The sequence below is a fragment of the Colius striatus genome, chromosome 1, assembly GCF_028858725.1.
Source record: "Colius striatus isolate bColStr4 chromosome 1, bColStr4.1.hap1, whole genome shotgun sequence".
NCBI lineage: Eukaryota > Metazoa > Chordata > Aves > Coliiformes > Coliidae > Colius > Colius striatus.
This window is the reverse complement of record NC_084759.1, coordinates 118,477,050-118,494,730: the sequence shown is the minus strand read 5'-3', so window position 1 is coordinate 118,494,730 and position 17,681 is coordinate 118,477,050. Positions and strand designations below refer to the sequence as shown.

At 50.1% G+C, this 17,681-nt stretch overlaps 1 protein-coding gene across 3 annotated transcripts in view; it reads right to left on the bottom strand.

Annotated features, from left to right (window-relative positions):
- The window catches only part of BOC (BOC cell adhesion associated, oncogene regulated), a 56,057-nt gene that overhangs the window by 20,797 nt on the left and 17,579 nt on the right, over positions 1 to 17,681 (bottom strand). For 2 of the 3 annotated variants that reach the window (XM_061988707.1, XM_061988708.1), the window contains exons 1-2: positions 3,135 to 3,297; positions 2,483 to 2,761 (exon numbers count right to left, since the gene is read on the bottom strand). In XM_061988707.1, coding sequence (XP_061844691.1) covers positions 2,483 to 2,761; positions 3,135 to 3,219 — 364 coding nt within the window. In that variant the 5' untranslated portion in view covers positions 3,220 to 3,297. Of the gene's footprint in view, positions 1 to 2,482; positions 2,762 to 3,134; positions 3,303 to 17,681 lie in introns of those variants that run through there. The other variant, XM_061988711.1, reaches the window with a different exon arrangement.

Below are 17,681 nucleotides of genomic sequence, written 5' to 3'. Positions count from 1 at the left end.
CATGGGCCCCACTGAAAACCAGCTCAGAGCAAGGCTGGAGCACGACTGAGACCCTGTGGCCCCCCTGTTACTTCAGATCCACAGCAAAGCCACTGCTGCAAGCAGCCTTCAGCTCACGGACATGAAACTGGTTATATCTGAAGCCCTCCAGAAGATTTCCCTACTATACCTTCAGTCTCACGTCTTTGCTGTGTTACCCTCCCTCTATCTTCACTTGTTGACTGCCAAGTCTTCCTGATCTGGAGGCTCTCTATCACCTGAGGCTGTCCAGATGTGTGGGACACAGCCTCTGCCATCCCCAGCTCCTCTCAAGGACAAGAGGCCCATGCAGCACAGCACAGGGGTACTCTACAACAGATTAATTGCTTGTTTGTCCAACCTCTGGCTCCAGTCGTGTTAGCTCCACTGAACAGTGCTCCTGACCTCCCCTCAGTGGTAGTGCCTTTGCCACAGCAGAGACTGCAGCAGTGGTCAAGTCTCCCTCTTTTTCACCTGCATCCCCACTTGCAATCTGGTAGCTGAAGGTGGTTTGGCTCCTGGAGAGGGCTGACAGACTCATAACCACTAGATGTAACTACTCAGTTATGGCTTTGATTTGTCCTGAGGAACACAGCTGGACCTTCTGGTGCTGTAGGATCCAACTCTCATGCACCACTGATACTAGACCAAAGCAGCCAGATGGGTCAAACAGCCATGCTTTGTCCCAGGAGACAGAGCTGCTGGTGGATTGGCATAATGGAAAAAAAAAAGGGATCATCCTATGAAGGATGCAATGTGGCTGAGGAGCTGTGCACACTGCGCTCTCCTAAATGCAAACCATGCCCTTGGTAATCCCATCCACTTCTCCCCTCCTCTCCTCGCCTCTATCAGGCCACCAGCACACACAGCCCTCTTTCTGCTCTGGAATGTGTTCTCCGAAACTTAATCTTAGCACTTGGCTCAGGCCAAATCCCCCGACAGACTCGGCCCCGTGACAACCTCCTCCCTCCCTGCTTCAGAGCTCAGCAGCTCTCCCCTCGCTTTCCCTTGCCTCCTCCTCCCACCCGTCCTGGACTAAACATTTCACTCCTGATTAATGTATCAGTGACAAGCCAATAGCTCTTGGCTTTAGAGCTAAGCTAGCCTCCACTTTGCACAAACATCTTCACTTCTTCATTTTCTAACAGCTTAGCCTCAAACTCCCCCTTGCTGGGAAGACAAAGCCCTTTCCACACCCAGGGGCTGTCACTGACCGGGGATGGAGGTCTCTACATGCACTTGCTCCACAGAAAACTGCACGACCAGACTCACTGAAGACCAGACTCTCCGTTGCCTAAACAAGGGTGATCCACATAGAGCCTCCCCCCATCTCTAAGCAGGCCTGGGTTGCCCCTTCTCAGATTTATCAAATACAGCCCTTTCTCACATTTCAGCATAACATCTGCCTAAAACCAGGTGCCTGTAAGAGAAGTTCCCCACTCTAAGACACCTCCTCCCCATGCACACGCATCTCCTTGGTCCACCACCAATGCCAGAGGGCAGCAGTGAGAAGCATGTCAGCTCAGAGGTAAGAGCTAAGGCCCTGGCTGAGAGCTGTAGCTCAGTAACATGGTGGCCTTTTGCTGCCATGCCACTGCAACCTCATAGGAACAGGACAAAACCCTGAAAAGGGAAAGCGTGTCCCTACTGGGACCACAGCAGGGGTAACGATTACAGCCTCCTGCCCCTTGAAGACAAAAACCTGGTTTTAGACATCCTGCTCTCCTGCATATGCCTCCTGTTGACTGCTGTGCCTGCCCTCCTCTGTGCAACACCTTCATGCATCTCTTCTCTCACAATCCCTCTCCCTCAATTTGCCTTTTGGCAAGGGACTTTCCCAACGATACATGGAATACTACCAGCCATTTAATGCAGGAGCACCTCCTCCCCACCACCAGACACCTTCTCACCACTACCAGACGAGCCTTTTCTTAGAGTGAGTGGGGAGGGGGAGCTGGTACTTTGGCTCTGATGATCCCAGTGGCAACACAAATCCCATTATAGCACAAGCAAGGCAAGAGACTTCACTTTCTGAGTGTTAGGAAGGCAGTACAACTTAGCACACGCTGACCCAGGGCTAGAAGCAGGCCTGCAGCAGCCCAGGCAATGGTTTGGCCACCAGAACTCGCAGGTACCTTTTGGTAACCTCAATCAAGGAGTTAGCGATCAGACAAGGCAGCCTGATGATCAGGAAACCAATGATACACACAAATCCCCTCGCTCAGGTATTTCCTGCTCTTTGCAGTCTTGCCTAACTGCCACTGTGGGACAGGTCTGCAGCCTATCACGCAGGACTGCTTGGGTCATGGCTGGGCCACAACAGGATGGCCGGTCCACGACCAACACAGCTACCAAATGGTTTAGGAGCTCTCCCTTGATGCCAGCACACATGAGAGAGCATGGATGAGCATCTCAAGATATTCAAGTGATGGCCCAAGCAATGCAGAGGACTGAAGCTACTCACTGGCTAATGTGACCACTGCAGGGACACTGGCAATGACTCCCTCGGGCACACGAGCGATGCACTGGTAGCGGCCCACAGTGCGGTTGGTGAGAGATGCGATGATGAGCTTCCCTCGCTCGATGTGGATGCCCAGCACCTCATCTGATCCAGGCAGCTCCTTCCCGTTCAGCCTCCAGGTGAGGTTCACTCTGGGGGGGTCCACCACACACCCCAGGCTGACTGATCCCCCAAGCTTTTGGACAATGGAGGCAGGCTGCACTGTGACCTGCAGAGATTCACCTGCACAGAGGGAAAAGATGTGGGAGTAAGAAAGCTCCGTGAGACTCAGCAAAAGAAAGGACAGAAGGTAAAAACTGCATTACTGGTACATTTTGTGTTCTTCATTGCCACTGCTTGTGCTGCACCCATAGCTCCACACACCTCCACCCCACAGCACAGAGATGCACATCAGCCCCACTTCTTCTTGGCACCATCAGTCAGAGATGTCTAACTCTGGCTGCATCCCCTGCTTCTTTGGGGAGTGCTTGAACCCAGACCTTTGGGTCAAGGCTATCGAGAGGCAACCACTTTGTGCTTGAGGCATGGCTATGCTAAACAGCATCAAGGCAAAACTGAAATGAAACAGAGCTAACAGGTAAGAACAGAAACTCACTCAGTTTGGCAAAACAGCTGGCAGCTGCAAGGATCAGGCAAGGGATGGGGGCCATGGGTCTCTTCTTTCCACGTGTCATTGCCATCCCATGCGGTGTGTCCTGGGGCGCCCAGGGAAGGGTCCCATAAGCTGTCTCAGGAGATGCACTGGATTTGCGGCAGTGGATTCCTGTGGATGACAAGAGATGATGGATTAAACCCTCAGACTTCCCTCTGCTTTCCAGCCCTGCCTGGCTTCTCTACCAACACCCTTAAACTCCCAGGCGTCCACTGAGCCGGTGGCCTGAGGAGGCTACAGACACCGATGCAAGCACTTCTCTTCTCCAGCATGTCCCCTGAGCACAGCTGTGAACGTCCCAAGACATCCCACCCTCAGCTCTCGGTACAAATCTATGCATGTGCACACAGACACGTCCTTCCCCATCTCAGGCTTGGCGCCGTGAATGCCTGTACCGTGCCAGCAAGGCACATCAGGCAATTTTCAGGAGCAAAACACAACCATTTCCAACAAAGCGTCACTGGAGATATTCGCTATGGGTTGCTGCCACTTCTTGGCTGTGTCTGGGATATATTCTAGCTTGAACACAGAAGTAAACGAGTAGTACAAGTCCCGAGCTATGTGAAAACAGAGGCGATCCTGCAGTTTCACAAGTCTCTTCTTGAGACACTGGCCACGTTGCTACTGAGAATATCTATGTTTCAATCTAGGTGCTACTCCTTAGGAGATGTGAAAGTTTTCCAGGGCATCCTTGCAAGGAATTGTTCTGAAGCAGAGGGGACGCTTTTTCAGGGGAAATGTCCAGTTCTAAATTTGTTTAAATTCAGTGCAGCCCTGTGAGGGTGGATTACACTACTTTGGCATGACACACCTCTACTATAAATTAGGAGACCCAACCTATGGCAAGATTTCAGATTCATTGTTCTGCCTGAAACACGATGGCTATTTTGAATTGAACTACCCTGTCCAGACAAACCACCAGGTTCAGGTTCAAAAGCATCAACAATCTCAAAAAAACTTGAAGCCCAAGGCCACCCATCACAACCCGGGTCACCGTGAAGAACTGCCAACGGCAGCAGCTGTTTTGGAGAGACTGTCATGAACAAACTCTACAGCAGACAAGCCAGGTCAGGAGGATTAAAGATCTAAGTGGCTGCCCCAAGGGACACCTTGGATGTCAGACTGGATTCAGTTTTAACCAAGGGCAAAGATTTGAAGTCAAAACCAGTCTTCTCTCAATGGAAATGGTAATGCAGCTACAGGATTTCAAACTCTCTCCAGCTGCAGCACTGAGATGACCTGTGAATCTCAGGCATTTCAGAATTGCGCTCACGGCATGTCTACATTGGCAGAGGAGAAGCCTAAGACCAAACCAGCCATGGCAGGCAGACCATACAGCAGTTACATTGCCTGCTCTCCCCACAGATAACAGTGAGTTCATTAGCTGTAACCACCATCCATCCAGAGCACCTGGACTCTGTGGAGCAGTATTTTCTGCTCCCACCATGGTCACTGCTCAAGCTATCACCTGTTTGACCACGTTCTTTCCATAACCACCTCCACCAAAAAGAGGAGACAGGTCTCTTCAAGCATAACCTCCAAAACTAAACCTCCTGACTCTAGAAGTAAGGACTGCCACAGACTCCTCACAAAATGCTCAGTGAATTGTTCAAAGCGAGACTGATTACTGTAGCAAGGAACCACAGCATTTGGGGAAATCTCCCCAAGCTTCTCTTGGATGGCTTTGCTTGGCTTCTGGTGACGATAAAGGCACAAGACACAGTATGTGGCAATGTCCATGGCCAGCTGTGCTGAGGTCCACCTTGCGACAGCAAGAATCCAGCAAGCCAGTTTGCACACATCTCTGCAAACTGGGCTGTCCCTGACTGCCTCACAGGCTATCCCCATTCCTCTTACCACACCCCAGAGTGCTGCCTGGAGGAGATATTCATATAAAGTTGAGGAGAGAAAAGAAAAGGAAAAGCCTCCTCTCATCTGGTTATTTCAAAAAGGAAGCAACATCAAGTACAGAACCTGCAGCTCTGGCTTTGCAAATGCCACATCTTTTCATGGCCCTTTGTAGGCTGATGTGAGCTCACCTGGCTGGCCTGCCTCACGTTCTCAAGGTAAGGCAGCTCTCTCCTGGGAGTCACAAAGTCAGGATTAGTGTAGTCACGAGGCCAAGCCTGGCTGGCAGGCAGGTTAAATTAGGTCAAGCTTGGCACGGCCCTATGTTGGCTTCCAGGCAGCCAGGGGCACGGACAGAGCTCAGCCGTTGAGCACCAGGCTGGGCCTATTCTGAAGGCACCCAGAAGGATCAGCTAGGATCATACTCCCATCTGCTGCAGCTCAAAGCCCTGTTACCTGTGAAAATTCTGTGTGCAACCCCCAGTGCCAAAGCGACAAGACAGCAACTTTTTCCCACACACCTCACCCTTCCCAGTATTCACTCTCTTCACTTGAGAAGAGAGTCTCAACAATTTCGCTGAAGAGTTTTCCCCCATCAACCAGCACATACTGTTGCATGAGATCCTTTAGCCTGGAGATCATCTGAGTTACTCAGGTTCATTTCTCCACATGTGCCAGTGACCAAAGTACTCTTTGTTATGTCGCAGCAATGTTGGGCAAATCACCACTGACCACAGCTGTGAAAGTGTCCAAGGTTTGTTCCCACCAGAACATGCACTACCACTGCAGATGTGCAAGTTGACGTGCCACTAACTACACTTGTCTTGGAAAAGACTTTGAGTTAGTTTAGGTTTAAAAACACCTCACACCATAAGGTTTGCTGAGACAGAAAAACCTTCCACCAATGTAGAAGAGACATTTTGGGGTAGGACTGAACTTCTTGTTCCTCAGTGCTGGAAGCCTACAGAGCAAAGCTGACTCATTTTCCCCTATCTGGATGGGTTTGGCAGCAGGATGGAAAAATGTTGGACGGGGAAGAGTTGCTCCTTGGAGCCCATGCTGGAGGAGGGGGTAGGCAAAGGAATTCCTAACCAGACCTCCCTGCAGCTCTGCGTCGTGCAGAGCCTCCGGCCAGAGGGCCACAGCCAAAGGCGCTGAGACACGCAGCGGGCCCTTGGAGAACTAGGACCACCCAGGTACATTGCTGCCACGACTCAACTGGCTGCCCTCAAGTTTGCACAAAGATGGAGGGCAATAGGTAGGGAGAAAAAAAGAAAAACAAAGGAGATAAAAAAATTTGTCCAGGGCCCTGGGCAGATTGAACAGTAATGAGCAGAGACTGAGGAGAGAAGGTGTGTTGCAACAAGTGTATGGTACCTCCCCAAACCTCCAGGCAGAGTATGAGGTCTAAATAGGGACATGTGGCCACTTCTTTCACAGCTGAGTGAAGTACAAAAAGTAAATGGCCAGCATAAAAATAATGAGGAAAGTGAATGAAAACACCAATTCCAAAAGAACTATTAGGATCCAGGGCCAGATTTCGAAATTCTCAGCTTCCACAATTGAAGCCAGATTTTCAAAAGCATTCAGTTCTTGACATGCTGAGCTCTCCTGAATAGGCAACCAACTTATTTCGATGCCTAAATGGGAGCTGACCTCTTTTGAAAATGCTGCCCTTAAGCAGCCTGCAGTATTGCAAAGCAAGGGACTTTATTAATCAGGCAGCTTTCGATCTGCCCAGTGTCCCTGCAGGCACCGCTGGAGTGGGCTACAGCGGGGAGAGGCCCCAGCACTCGGGTTGCCTTCCCAGAGGCGGTGCTGCTGGGCAGGGGCTGCTGCCTAACGGAGACCTGCTCTGCTGCCTCTGCTCATCAAGGCCTGGTGGTACATCACCACCAGCTTCAACAGCTCCTGCTTAATTGCCATCTGGGAAAAGAAAGAGTTAAAGCAATTTAAAGAGCTTCAAGGGAGGAGTGAAAAACAACAACAAAATGTTTATTTATTTGTAATTCTTTCCTGCCAGGTAAAAACAACAATTTCCTGTCAGTGTGGAGCGAAGGCTCTAAGTCCCTTTCAGACAGCCCAGTAAATCAAAGGAAGGGCCATTAGGAGAACAAAATTAATGAGAGCTTCATCAGATATGGAGGGGTGGTGGGGGTGTAAAATCTGTCGGCTCAGCTTCCCACCACACACCTGAGGCCCCCAAGGCCCCCCACACGCAGCCCCAGCTGTGTGAGCCGCAGAAGAAGGCACCGCGGAGTGAGTGGGGCAAGGAAGGAAAAACAGAGGTGAAGGCAGAAAGGGGAAGAAAGCTCAGAAAGAAGAATGGGTCCAAAATAAGGGCAAATGGCGGGAGAGGTGTTTGCTGATTAGAGACTGAAGGTTTTACTGAGGAAATGCTGCTCACGGCCCCAAACCCCCTCCTGCTTAACAAGGGCCAGCCAAGCAGCCGCTGTTGCTGCCGCGCTGACTCTAATTTACAAGGCTCCCAAATGGGAAGCAGCCTCTGTGCCAGCTGTGGGGCAGCCCCCTCTGCACCACACAGCTCAGCAGCTCAGAGGCCGGCTGCCTGGCAAGCGGGGAAGACCCGTGGATGCACGAGGCTGAGGCTGTGTCAGGCGGCCAGACCCCGAGTGCCTCGTCACACAGTGGGGGAAGCAGTGGGAAAGGGAAGAGGCTCCTCCGTGCTTAAGGCGAAGGCTGCAGCAACCCAGGTCCAGCTACCAGCTGGGGACACCCTGGGTGACTCTAGAGAATTTCCTGCAGATGGTCTCTGTTTCTGACAGGTCAAGTAGGGACAGTGATACTCCCAGTTCTCTGCTTTATACAGTGAGACTTAAGCTCTTCAGAAAAAGCAATGTCTCACACAGTACAATGTGCCACTTCTACTTGTAATCGTTAGTTTCTAATACAAGACACCATTTCTTTTTATTGTTCCACAGAGCTTAAAGCACTGAAAAAGAAAATGTAGAAAGAGAGGACGGCCACAGTACCCTTCTGCTTTACAAATGAGGGAACCTGAAGACTAGAAGAGGAAGCCAACGTGGCCCGAGGTTATAAAGTAAAGCAGCGGCAAGGATGGAAAGCAAAAGCTCTTTGAGACCTTGGTCCTGCCAGCTACACCGCTCTTGGATCCCAAATCTTTTACATTACATCTGAAAAAAGCCACCACACAACTGTATTATGCCCTAGCTGACAAAATAGTGCCCAGGTGACACACCTGAGCAGGTCAGGTGTGAAGTCCGCACACGATTCCTGGGCATGGATGTCAATCTGGGCACCCCTGACTGTTTCTTCCCAAAACCAAACAATAACATCCCAGAGAGTAAAATTAACCTCTACCAACTCCCATTTCCAAAGTGTTAATTTCACACTGTTATACTTGCTCTCTCTGAAAGCATTTGGAAAAAAGAGCCCTGCATCAGGGGAGAAGATGACTTCCCATGTAACAGGGGATAGGGATGTAGATGCCATGGGGAGAGGCAGGATCCCAGACAGGAAGGGGATGGTGTCAGGAGGGGGCTGGGAGAGGCAGTATGCAACGTTACAGCACCACATTTAAAGTCAAGGAGGCAGCACAGTGTATGTGCAAACAGGGATAAAAGCTTGCGTGCTTCCCTCTGTAGCACTGAAAGCTCCTGATTTCAGAGTGCATTAGCTTTGTTAACATAGCCCTTGATTAACTATGTGAAGAGTTCTCCCCCCTCCCCTTTTTTAAAGTGATTAGGCAAAAAAAAAGACTCTCTCACTGGCCACTTGTGAGCTCAGAGAGTCCCTCAAGAAGCCACAGCAGAGGAAGCTGGGCATAAATTCATGCTCACAGTGGGGAGAAGGAAAATATCCAGAAGAATATAAAATATCCACCACCACACATCTGAGCGAGTTCACCTGCAAACTACAAATCCTGCTTGGACATTGGGTGACTCTCAGAAAGAACCACAGATTTTCTCCAAGCAGGTCCTAAGCAAGTTGGTGGTGATAGACACCTCTCTAAAAAATGAACTCACAGGTAAAACAGCTCTTTTTCCTTGAGCATAATTGCTCACGCAAACCAAACCAGTAACGAACCAAACAGAACACGCAGTTGTCTTTGCAAATTGCTTTTTGTCTTCTTCAAGAAGAAGCTATAGCCCTGGGCAGCTCTTTACCAGAACAGCCTGCAGCATTGCCAGTGTGGGGACTGGGCATGCTGGGTTTGAATTAGCAACAGGATGCAAAGCCTTCTCATGGCCTGCCTGACTCTTGCTCGTACCCCTGATGACCCAGCGCCTGCAGTTCCTGGCACTCCTCCATTCAACGGTTCCTCCAAAACGAGTGCCACTTTCCAGCTGGCATTAATCAGGTTGGCTTCACTGAGCCCCAGAGAACCCCTTCATGTTGGCATTCTGTCAGCCAGTGAGCGTGAGGCTGCTTGAAGAACGAAATGCCATGGGCTCCCCTGTGTCACCATGGTGGTGACACCCCAAGGAATGTGGCATGTCTCAGGCAATGCCTGTGACACAGTGGTCCTGGGGTGGCTGGACCCGCCCGCCTGAGATAGCCCTGCTGCAGGTGGGCCAGGGATGTGAGTATGGCCTTGCCCCATAGGATATGCCTCCCTTTTTCCACAGCTACCAGGAGAGGAGCCCTGTGCTAAGACAGAGTATGCACACACGGGCTTTCGCTGCCCCTCAGTGTGCCCTGAAAACAGTTCCAGCCCTTGAAAAGACAAGGCTAAAGCGTAAGAAAGAAAGAAAACCCGCGTCCTTTCTTCAATATCGTGCTCCTTCCATGCCCTAGACACTTAATTTCCCTCCTTCCCCCCTGGCTTCCCCCTCCATTCTGAGTAAATTCAATTTGACAACCCTGCTAATTGGATAAACGCTGCTCCCTACGCTCCTTTAAGGCTGCCCGCTTTTCTCTCCTTGTTTTTGGAGGGCGATTGTGGCTGTTCTTTAACATGAATTCCATCTGCTTTATTTCTCCTCTGCCCATTCAAGACCCTTCCTGAATATGTATGAGGGGCTGCACCCCCCCCCCCTCCACCCCCTTTCTCCTCCATCCCACCTCCCTCCCTCATCACACCCCCCTCCCCATCCCTCTCCCTGCCCTCTCCCATTGCCCGGGACAATAACCCCCCAAATGCCCCCTTCTCCCACCCCAGCCCTTTTTGCTTTAGATAAACACAGGCAGTGTCAAGTGTGAGGAAGGGGGGGAAGGATGGGGTTCAACTGCCAGTCAAGCCTCGGGCCCTCAATGAGGCCCGGAGGCCTACCCTAATCTGCTGCATGCTTGCCATATGGGAGCTGTGTTGCCCTGGGAAACACTAACAGGCAGAACGGAGCTTAATAGAGTCCATATTCATTGTAATGCAGTGAAATGGCTCGAGGGACTATTGCCCCTTGGGTCTGTTTTCATTCTTCTGTTCCCCCTCTTTCTTTTCTCTCTCTCTCTCTTTTTTTTTTAATAAATTTTTTTTCCTCCCCTCCTTCTCCCCCCTCATTTTTTTCCCCCCTCTTTCTTCCTTTCAAAAGGACCAAGTCCCTGGAGAGCTCTAATCTGGAGAGGCTGGGGGCTCCCCGAAGGGCTGGCCAGCCGATGGGGCAGGAGCGGGAAGGGGGAAGGGAGAGGAGTGGAGGTGGTTAGGGAGGCGAAGGAGAGGTGGAGGGCAAGAGGAAAAGTAGCAACTAATAAGCATGCAGCCGGCCAGCTGTCAAGATGCTGACAATGCTGCTCAGGGTGCAAAGAGTCCAAGAGCCAGCGCTGGCACGGAAGCTGGCGCAGGGTCCTCCTGGGGAAGTGCTCGCCTCCCCTAAGAGCCTTCGTCCTTGTCTGCCCAACGCGGCACAGGCAACAACAAAAAAGAGAAGGGCGCAGATGGAGCGTGCTGCGCAGCCTCTTCAGAAACAAAGTGCACCTAGGAAACAGATGTTGTTGCTGCAACAAGCCCAGAGCTGCTGACTACTCTCCGGCTCCTTCTCCCAAGTGCGTGACGGGGGAAAGTGGCCCCTCAGCAGCCACCGAGGCTGCCCCTGCGGACGGGACAGGATGCGTCTCTGATCAAAGCATTTCACAGCCCGGCTTCAGTCCCACTCTGGGAGAGCTGCCATAGCTTTTCCTCCACATTCCCCATCCTTCTCATCCTTGATCCATCTGTAGATCCTCCAGCCTCCCAGCTAACGTCCTGATTTAGAGTTGAGGACTCACAAAGGGAGCGCACATCTGCAGCACTTACTGAGGGGTGCAGGTTGTGCGTCTGAGGGGTTGAACATTACACATAAGAGAATCAGCAGAATTGCTGAGGTCCTGCAAGACCCTGGGTTTCAGCTCAACCTTCTCTTATGCCGAAGTTGGTGTTGGAAGATAGGGTCAGGATCCCCTTAGGAAACCACAGGAATGTAGCCACACACACTTGTGGAGACCAGTTACCTGCTCGGGAGCATTTTCAGTTTGCTCCACATCTGCTCCTGCACTCAGCTCACAGTGCAGCAAGAAAGTCTGACTTACCAGAGGCTTTACACTGGGACAATATTGCATCTTTGTGATGAGAAACACCTCAGAGGAGGCAGCATGAAAAGGGTCACCCATTGACACACATATGATGTGAAAACACGCCTTCAGTCTTAGAAGCAGGGAATTTACTGCACTGTATTAGTTGCCTGGAGCATCCTATCTCTTGTCACATGAAAACAATACCCACTTTATCATTCACATCACAACTAAAGGCAGAGATCAGTGTCAATGCAGTCAGAATGGCAGACAGATGTCACAGCAAGCACAGAGTGAAAATCATCCCACATCCTAGAGACCTGACACCAGTGGCTAGAAGGGTTACCCACTTGAGGATGTTTGATGCAAGCAGGAACTAGATTTATCAGTCTACACCCTTTCTTACTTGGATGGACAGGCAAAGCATGTAGCAAGGAACTGGGAATGAGGGAGAGCACGCACTGGGCAAGGAAACCCCAGCGAATGGCTCTGCAAGGGGCTGATATCGTGGGAGCCGCAGGATGGGCACCGGGCAATGCTGCTGGCTCTGGGCTCCAATAAGCTGAATCTCACAATAAGGCAAGGAGCTTGGTATCAGGTTGTTCCCTTCCCCATCAGCGGCTGCAGTGGAGGAGAGCATTGGTAGGGTTGGACAGTTCCCACCAGGAGCCGTCATCACGGAGGCACAGATGTGCCTGTGGCTAGTTTACATTAGTCAGGGCGCAGCTTTTGTTTTTCCCTTCTCATCCTTTCTAAACAAAAAAGCCCCCAAAACTTGAAGTCTGAGGTCGAGGCTCTAATTGCTTCTTGGGTTAAGGAGAGGTCAGAGCAGAGGCAGGCCTGGCAGATGCAGGGAAAGTGATGCCGCCTGTGTAAAGGCCCTGCAAGATACCAAATGGAAGTGGGGAATAAAGGTGGTCAAAAGGAAAAGGCAGGAAAATTAATCTGAGATGAGAGGGTCAAGAAAGAAGTAGTGAAGGAGATGGGATTTTGTCCAATTTCCATTTGTCCCCCCTGCTCCAGGGGCTGGGCATGCCACAGTTTGCCTGCCATATGTGCACCCAGGCTCAAGTCCTTGCCCTGCCTCCCTCAGAGCACTGGCTGTTGCCTGGGACTGTCATACCTCAAGCAAATCTTTCTCACCCCAGCTGCCACTCTTCCACTTTGTTTACTCATGATAACAGGAAAACCACTCCTGCTCTCACCAGAAACTCCATCCTACTCTAAGACAAAAGTATAAATCAACAGAAGCACTGTTCCATAGTGTGCTCTGGTCCCAGTGAAACAGCACTTTTTCCATAGAGAGCACAGGATGCTCCAAAGCTCTTTTTTGTTCAGTGCTGTTCTGCATTGCTTTGCCCAGCAGCTCTCAGGGAGCACACACCCCTAGCCAACCCCTCACCCCACAACCACAAGGTATGGCCACATTGATCAAAACAAGCATTTTGCCACCGATGTGGCAGCAATGCTCTAAATCCTGCATCCTAGGTTACCTAGTACTGTCCTACGGCCTCTCTGAAGCAAGACCCATAATCAGGGATAGGCCCTAGGGAAGGAGGGGCATAAGTCATAAGGGGCATAAGGGCATAGCGAAGGTGTGACATGGAGCTGCTCTGAAGAGACCCATCTCTGTTTTATTGTCTCTGTCACACAATGGGGTCAGGCTTGCAACAGAATAGACAATAAATATCACACCATCCGTTCATGATGGTAACCAGCAGCTGAAGCGTTCCTCTCTCTGAAAGCAGAATCTGTGTAGTATAACCAAAGCTGAGAGAAGCAGCATCCCAGGCAAACACTACTGGTCAGCATCTGCATGAAGTGCCATTGGAGTACCCAGGGAGCAAGGAACCTTTCAGTGTGCCTGTCAGCTACAGTCACCTCCAAAACAAGTCTTGGCAGTTCTTGTTCACAAGTCAGAAAGATAGCAGCTACAAATACTTTTTGAGAGCAGTTCATTTCTGTACCTGCTTAAATATGAACCTAACTTTAAGTAACAAATTAGAAAAAAAAAAAAAGTTTAATCATCTTTGTCTAGGAACAATAGAAAAATCTTGTCCATGCCCAATTAAGAACAATAACATATTGAAAAGAACACACCAACAAAAAAACCCCAAATGAGAAAAGCCTACAGAAACTGCCAGTGACATTACTAAAGCCTTCCTTGGGGGAAGTTACAACGGAGAAATTTCCCTCTTGGAGCAGAGCGAAGACTTGGGTAGCTTTCTTGGTTTTTGAGACTTTCTTCCAGTGTATATCTGAAGAGCAGGGATGCCTGTGTCAGTTGCAGTGAAGCCCTGACCATGCTTATATGAAATACAAGGCAGCAGCAGTGCAGAAATACCTGCTCAAACAAAGCATCCAGAAGATCATAACAGAGGATTGGATTCTGCCGCCTCCAAATCAGCCTGATCTTTGCCATGACTTCAATGGGAACAGGCCCAGAAGTTGCATTAACAAGCACGAGTCTAGTTTAACACAGTTGACATCAAAATCCAGAAGAGCATACAAAAGAGAAAGGACAAAGTACTCGCCAGTAACGTCAATACAAAGTTTAATCCCCAGATGGCTGGCTTTAGAGACATCCCCATCGTCACCATAAAGAGGAAACTGCCTTCTAGCTTGCACTCCTTTCAGCAATGACTTGTTGCTGGGATGCAAAAGAGCACAAGCCCATTTTTTTTCTTGTCCTTTGAAGATGGAATTGAAAAGTTCGCTTTATTTTTTTCTCTTTAGTAAGGCTGGTAATAGATGGGAGTTTTTACTCTCCATAGCTGTCATTTAAAGGCTTTTCACTAACAATAATAATTTTGGTTATGGGAGCAGGTCAAAGCCTCTAGGACAAATCTCCCCTGGAAACTATGTCACTACTCCAAAAAAGACAAGAGGAAGCTCGAGGCGAGCAAAACAAAGGGGTAGAAATGACTGCCCATAGAAAATGCTCTAGATGGTGCCAAATGGCTAGGTGGGGTGTGAGGGCTTGATTCCGAGTATCAGCATCCAGACAGGCTGAGCCACGGCCCTCACTCCTGCTGTGACCAGCAGCCACTGTGCTGCTCCAAAACAGAAAAAAAATCACACAGGAATGATGGGGGACACACTCACAGCAGGCTCTTGGGATGGGTGACAGATTACTCCCCACTCTAGAGATGAAGAGGAAACTGTCACATCTCTTGGGTATTTTTAGATGTTGTCTTGTCTGCATGTCATTTGCTCCACTTATCATCCCAGCAATAAACACATCTCTCTGAAAATTACTGGCTCAGTTGAGAACAGCAACCCAAACACGGGCACAGGAGATGGAGCAAGACCCACTCCCATATTATCCTTCAGAGACTGGCAGAGTCAGCACCTGGTTTCTCCTTCTCTGCAAGGGTGTGCCCCAGGACCCAAGGATGGGAAACAACGCTGCAGCACAGCACTGCTGTCCCAGAGCCTGAGAAGGCAGGCTCACCTGCCCACACCCTGGCCCGCTGTTAGGACACGGTGAGAGCTGTGGCCAGCACTTGTACCAGTGTTTGACTGGCAACTGCTGTGCCAATGCCCATCACTGGCTCCCTGCACCTTGCCTTTGCCCATTTACACTCTTACCCACGCTGAGAGAGGGACTGTGTGCACCGAGTCAGCGGCACCTCGCCGGGCCCTTCACACAATAAGCACCACCAGCAATTCCAGCTGCAAAGTTTGCTTTCCTTGACGCACAGTTTACTTTCTCCATTCCCCCGCATCCCGCCCCTGCCACTTACCCCTCACTCCAAAAAGGCTCTCTCAAACAGGCTTAAGCTTTAAACAAATAAGGGCTTGGAAAGCAGCAGACTGCTCCTGTTTCCCTCCCTACCACCACCCCTGCTCTCCCCCCCGCCGCCTCCACCTCTGAGCCACGGCGCAAGCGGAGCTGGCGAGCGCCGCGCAGGCACGGAAAACAAACACGTGGAGCAGAGCCAGCTGTGAAGTCGGATTTGGCATACGCTCTGTGCAAAAGGAATAAAAGCACACGGGAGGAGTGGGAAGGGGAGAAGGGGGGTAGGGTGGGGAGCCAGAGGTGCCCCAGACTCAAGGGGAGAGCGTGGCTCCAACACAAAGCCCGGGCACACGCCTGCAGGAGAGCCTGTGTGTACGAGTGCTGATCTGGTGTCCTACGTGGATGCAGAGGGAAGAGACAGGTCTACAGCAACATTTCTTGAGCTATGGTGCCATCACGGTCCCCCAACCCTTTCCTAGCAAGCCGGACTGTTTTTGGACGTCTTTGCCCTCCCTCCCAGGCCAAATTAGCATGTTCTGATGCAACGTGAAAAATACACACACTTTTACCTCCTGGGGTTTTCAACTCTCCCTCTCTCTTCCTCAGCATTTCTTATCTCCCATGCACACTATGCTCCAGGGCCCCACAGTGCAGGAAATACTGACCCAACTCCTCCATCACCTCAGCTGAGATTACATATGTCAGGGCCACGTATTCACCCTAATTCTCCTTCTCCTAAATTTTAAAAAATGTTCCATCCCCTCTCAACTGTCTGTTTCTGGAAGACTTTCAGACAAAATATCCCCATCCTCTTACACCCAAGCTCCCAGGTCAGACCAGCTTGCCCTCACCGGTCTGGTCTAGCCATGGGAATGGCACTTGCAGGCTTCAGGAATGGATCACCTATGGCCTTACAGCAACACTGGATCTGCACAGGTTTTCCTCCATCTCTCTCCTCTCCCAGCCACCTCCAAGCAAAATCAAACAGAAGCTCATGCACTTTGCCTGGTTTGGGGTTGAATCCAACAATTTGACGTGGTTTGCTTGTGGTTTCCACCCAAACCCATAAACCAGCCTGGGGTAGTTTGGAAGGTCCTCAGCTATGTTTGGAGGTGGTAAGAAAAGCAGCAGTGTCCTACCTGGTCTTGGACCTTGTCCAAAACAGGCCAGCAGCTGCACAAATTAACAATCCAGGCTGACCACCAACTGCCTGCAGAGACGCTTTCACCAGTCTTGCTACCATCCCTGAAACACATCTTTCCTTTTTCCAAGCTCACGGTTAACACTTGTCCCTCAGTATCACTTCAAGCTACCACACTGACAAGAAGAGATAATATTTGGGTATCATCCTTCCTGTGAACCACAATACAAACACCTGATCTCAGCCAAAGAAGGTAATTTACCTTGCAGAAATCTTGCAATAGTCTTTGCTCTTGGGTGGAATTTACTCAGGTATCATAAATAAAGAAGCTGTGGATTGCTGCAAATAAAGCACTGCTTGAAACCAACCAATTGGTCTGATCTCCTTCCTTTTGGGGGCAAATTAGGTATTATAAGACAAGGAGGGTCAACAATTCATAGTCACGGAGGTTATGACACCAGCTCCCCAGATTGCAAACACAGGAACAGCAAATCCCAGGTGGTGCAAGCAGTAACCAGATTAACATGAGTCAGACGATTTCAGATTTTGAGATGAAAGGTGTTAGACAGGTATGCAGTCTTATTATCTGTACCACTTCCTGGTAGCCCCAGGATTTCTGGATTAGTAAAATACAGATGTCAGCATCCTGGGGATACAGCCTCAGTTAACTGAACCAAGCAGGGAGGGGCAGGTTGATTGTGAGGGGAAAAAAATATGAATTTGCACCACACACAAAATATTGTGGTGAAGGAGGACAGCAACCGAGAGATTACTGACAACAGAGAACAGGATAATTCAGTGGGATTTGTCAGATTAAGATTTCTCTAACCACAGACTCCAGGAAAAGTGTTTGTCAAGCAAACACTCAAACATGCAGCTGCCAAGACCTAAGTAAACAGAAAGAGAAGCAGCAGAGTCAATGTGGTACCATTTGCAAATGCCCAACGATCAGCTCTTCACAGGCCAACTGAGCCTACTAGCAGGCACTAGTGAAGCCAAGGGGCTCAGCCACTACAGGATGACCCACCACCAGGTCAGAAGAACAAGGAGCAATTCATGCCTTCAAAATATTCTCATCCAGCACAGGACTTACAGACCTGGGTATGCGTGAGTACAGCAGTCTGTGTGGGTTCAGTGGATGCTTTCCTGCAACACACATGTACACATGCAACCACCTCGGCGATGGGAATGAAGCCAAAGTCCAGGCCAAAGGAAGACCTCCAAGATAACAAGCGATACTCAAGAGCTATTGGTATCCTGTATTTATTTTTAGTCCCACTTCACCTAGAAG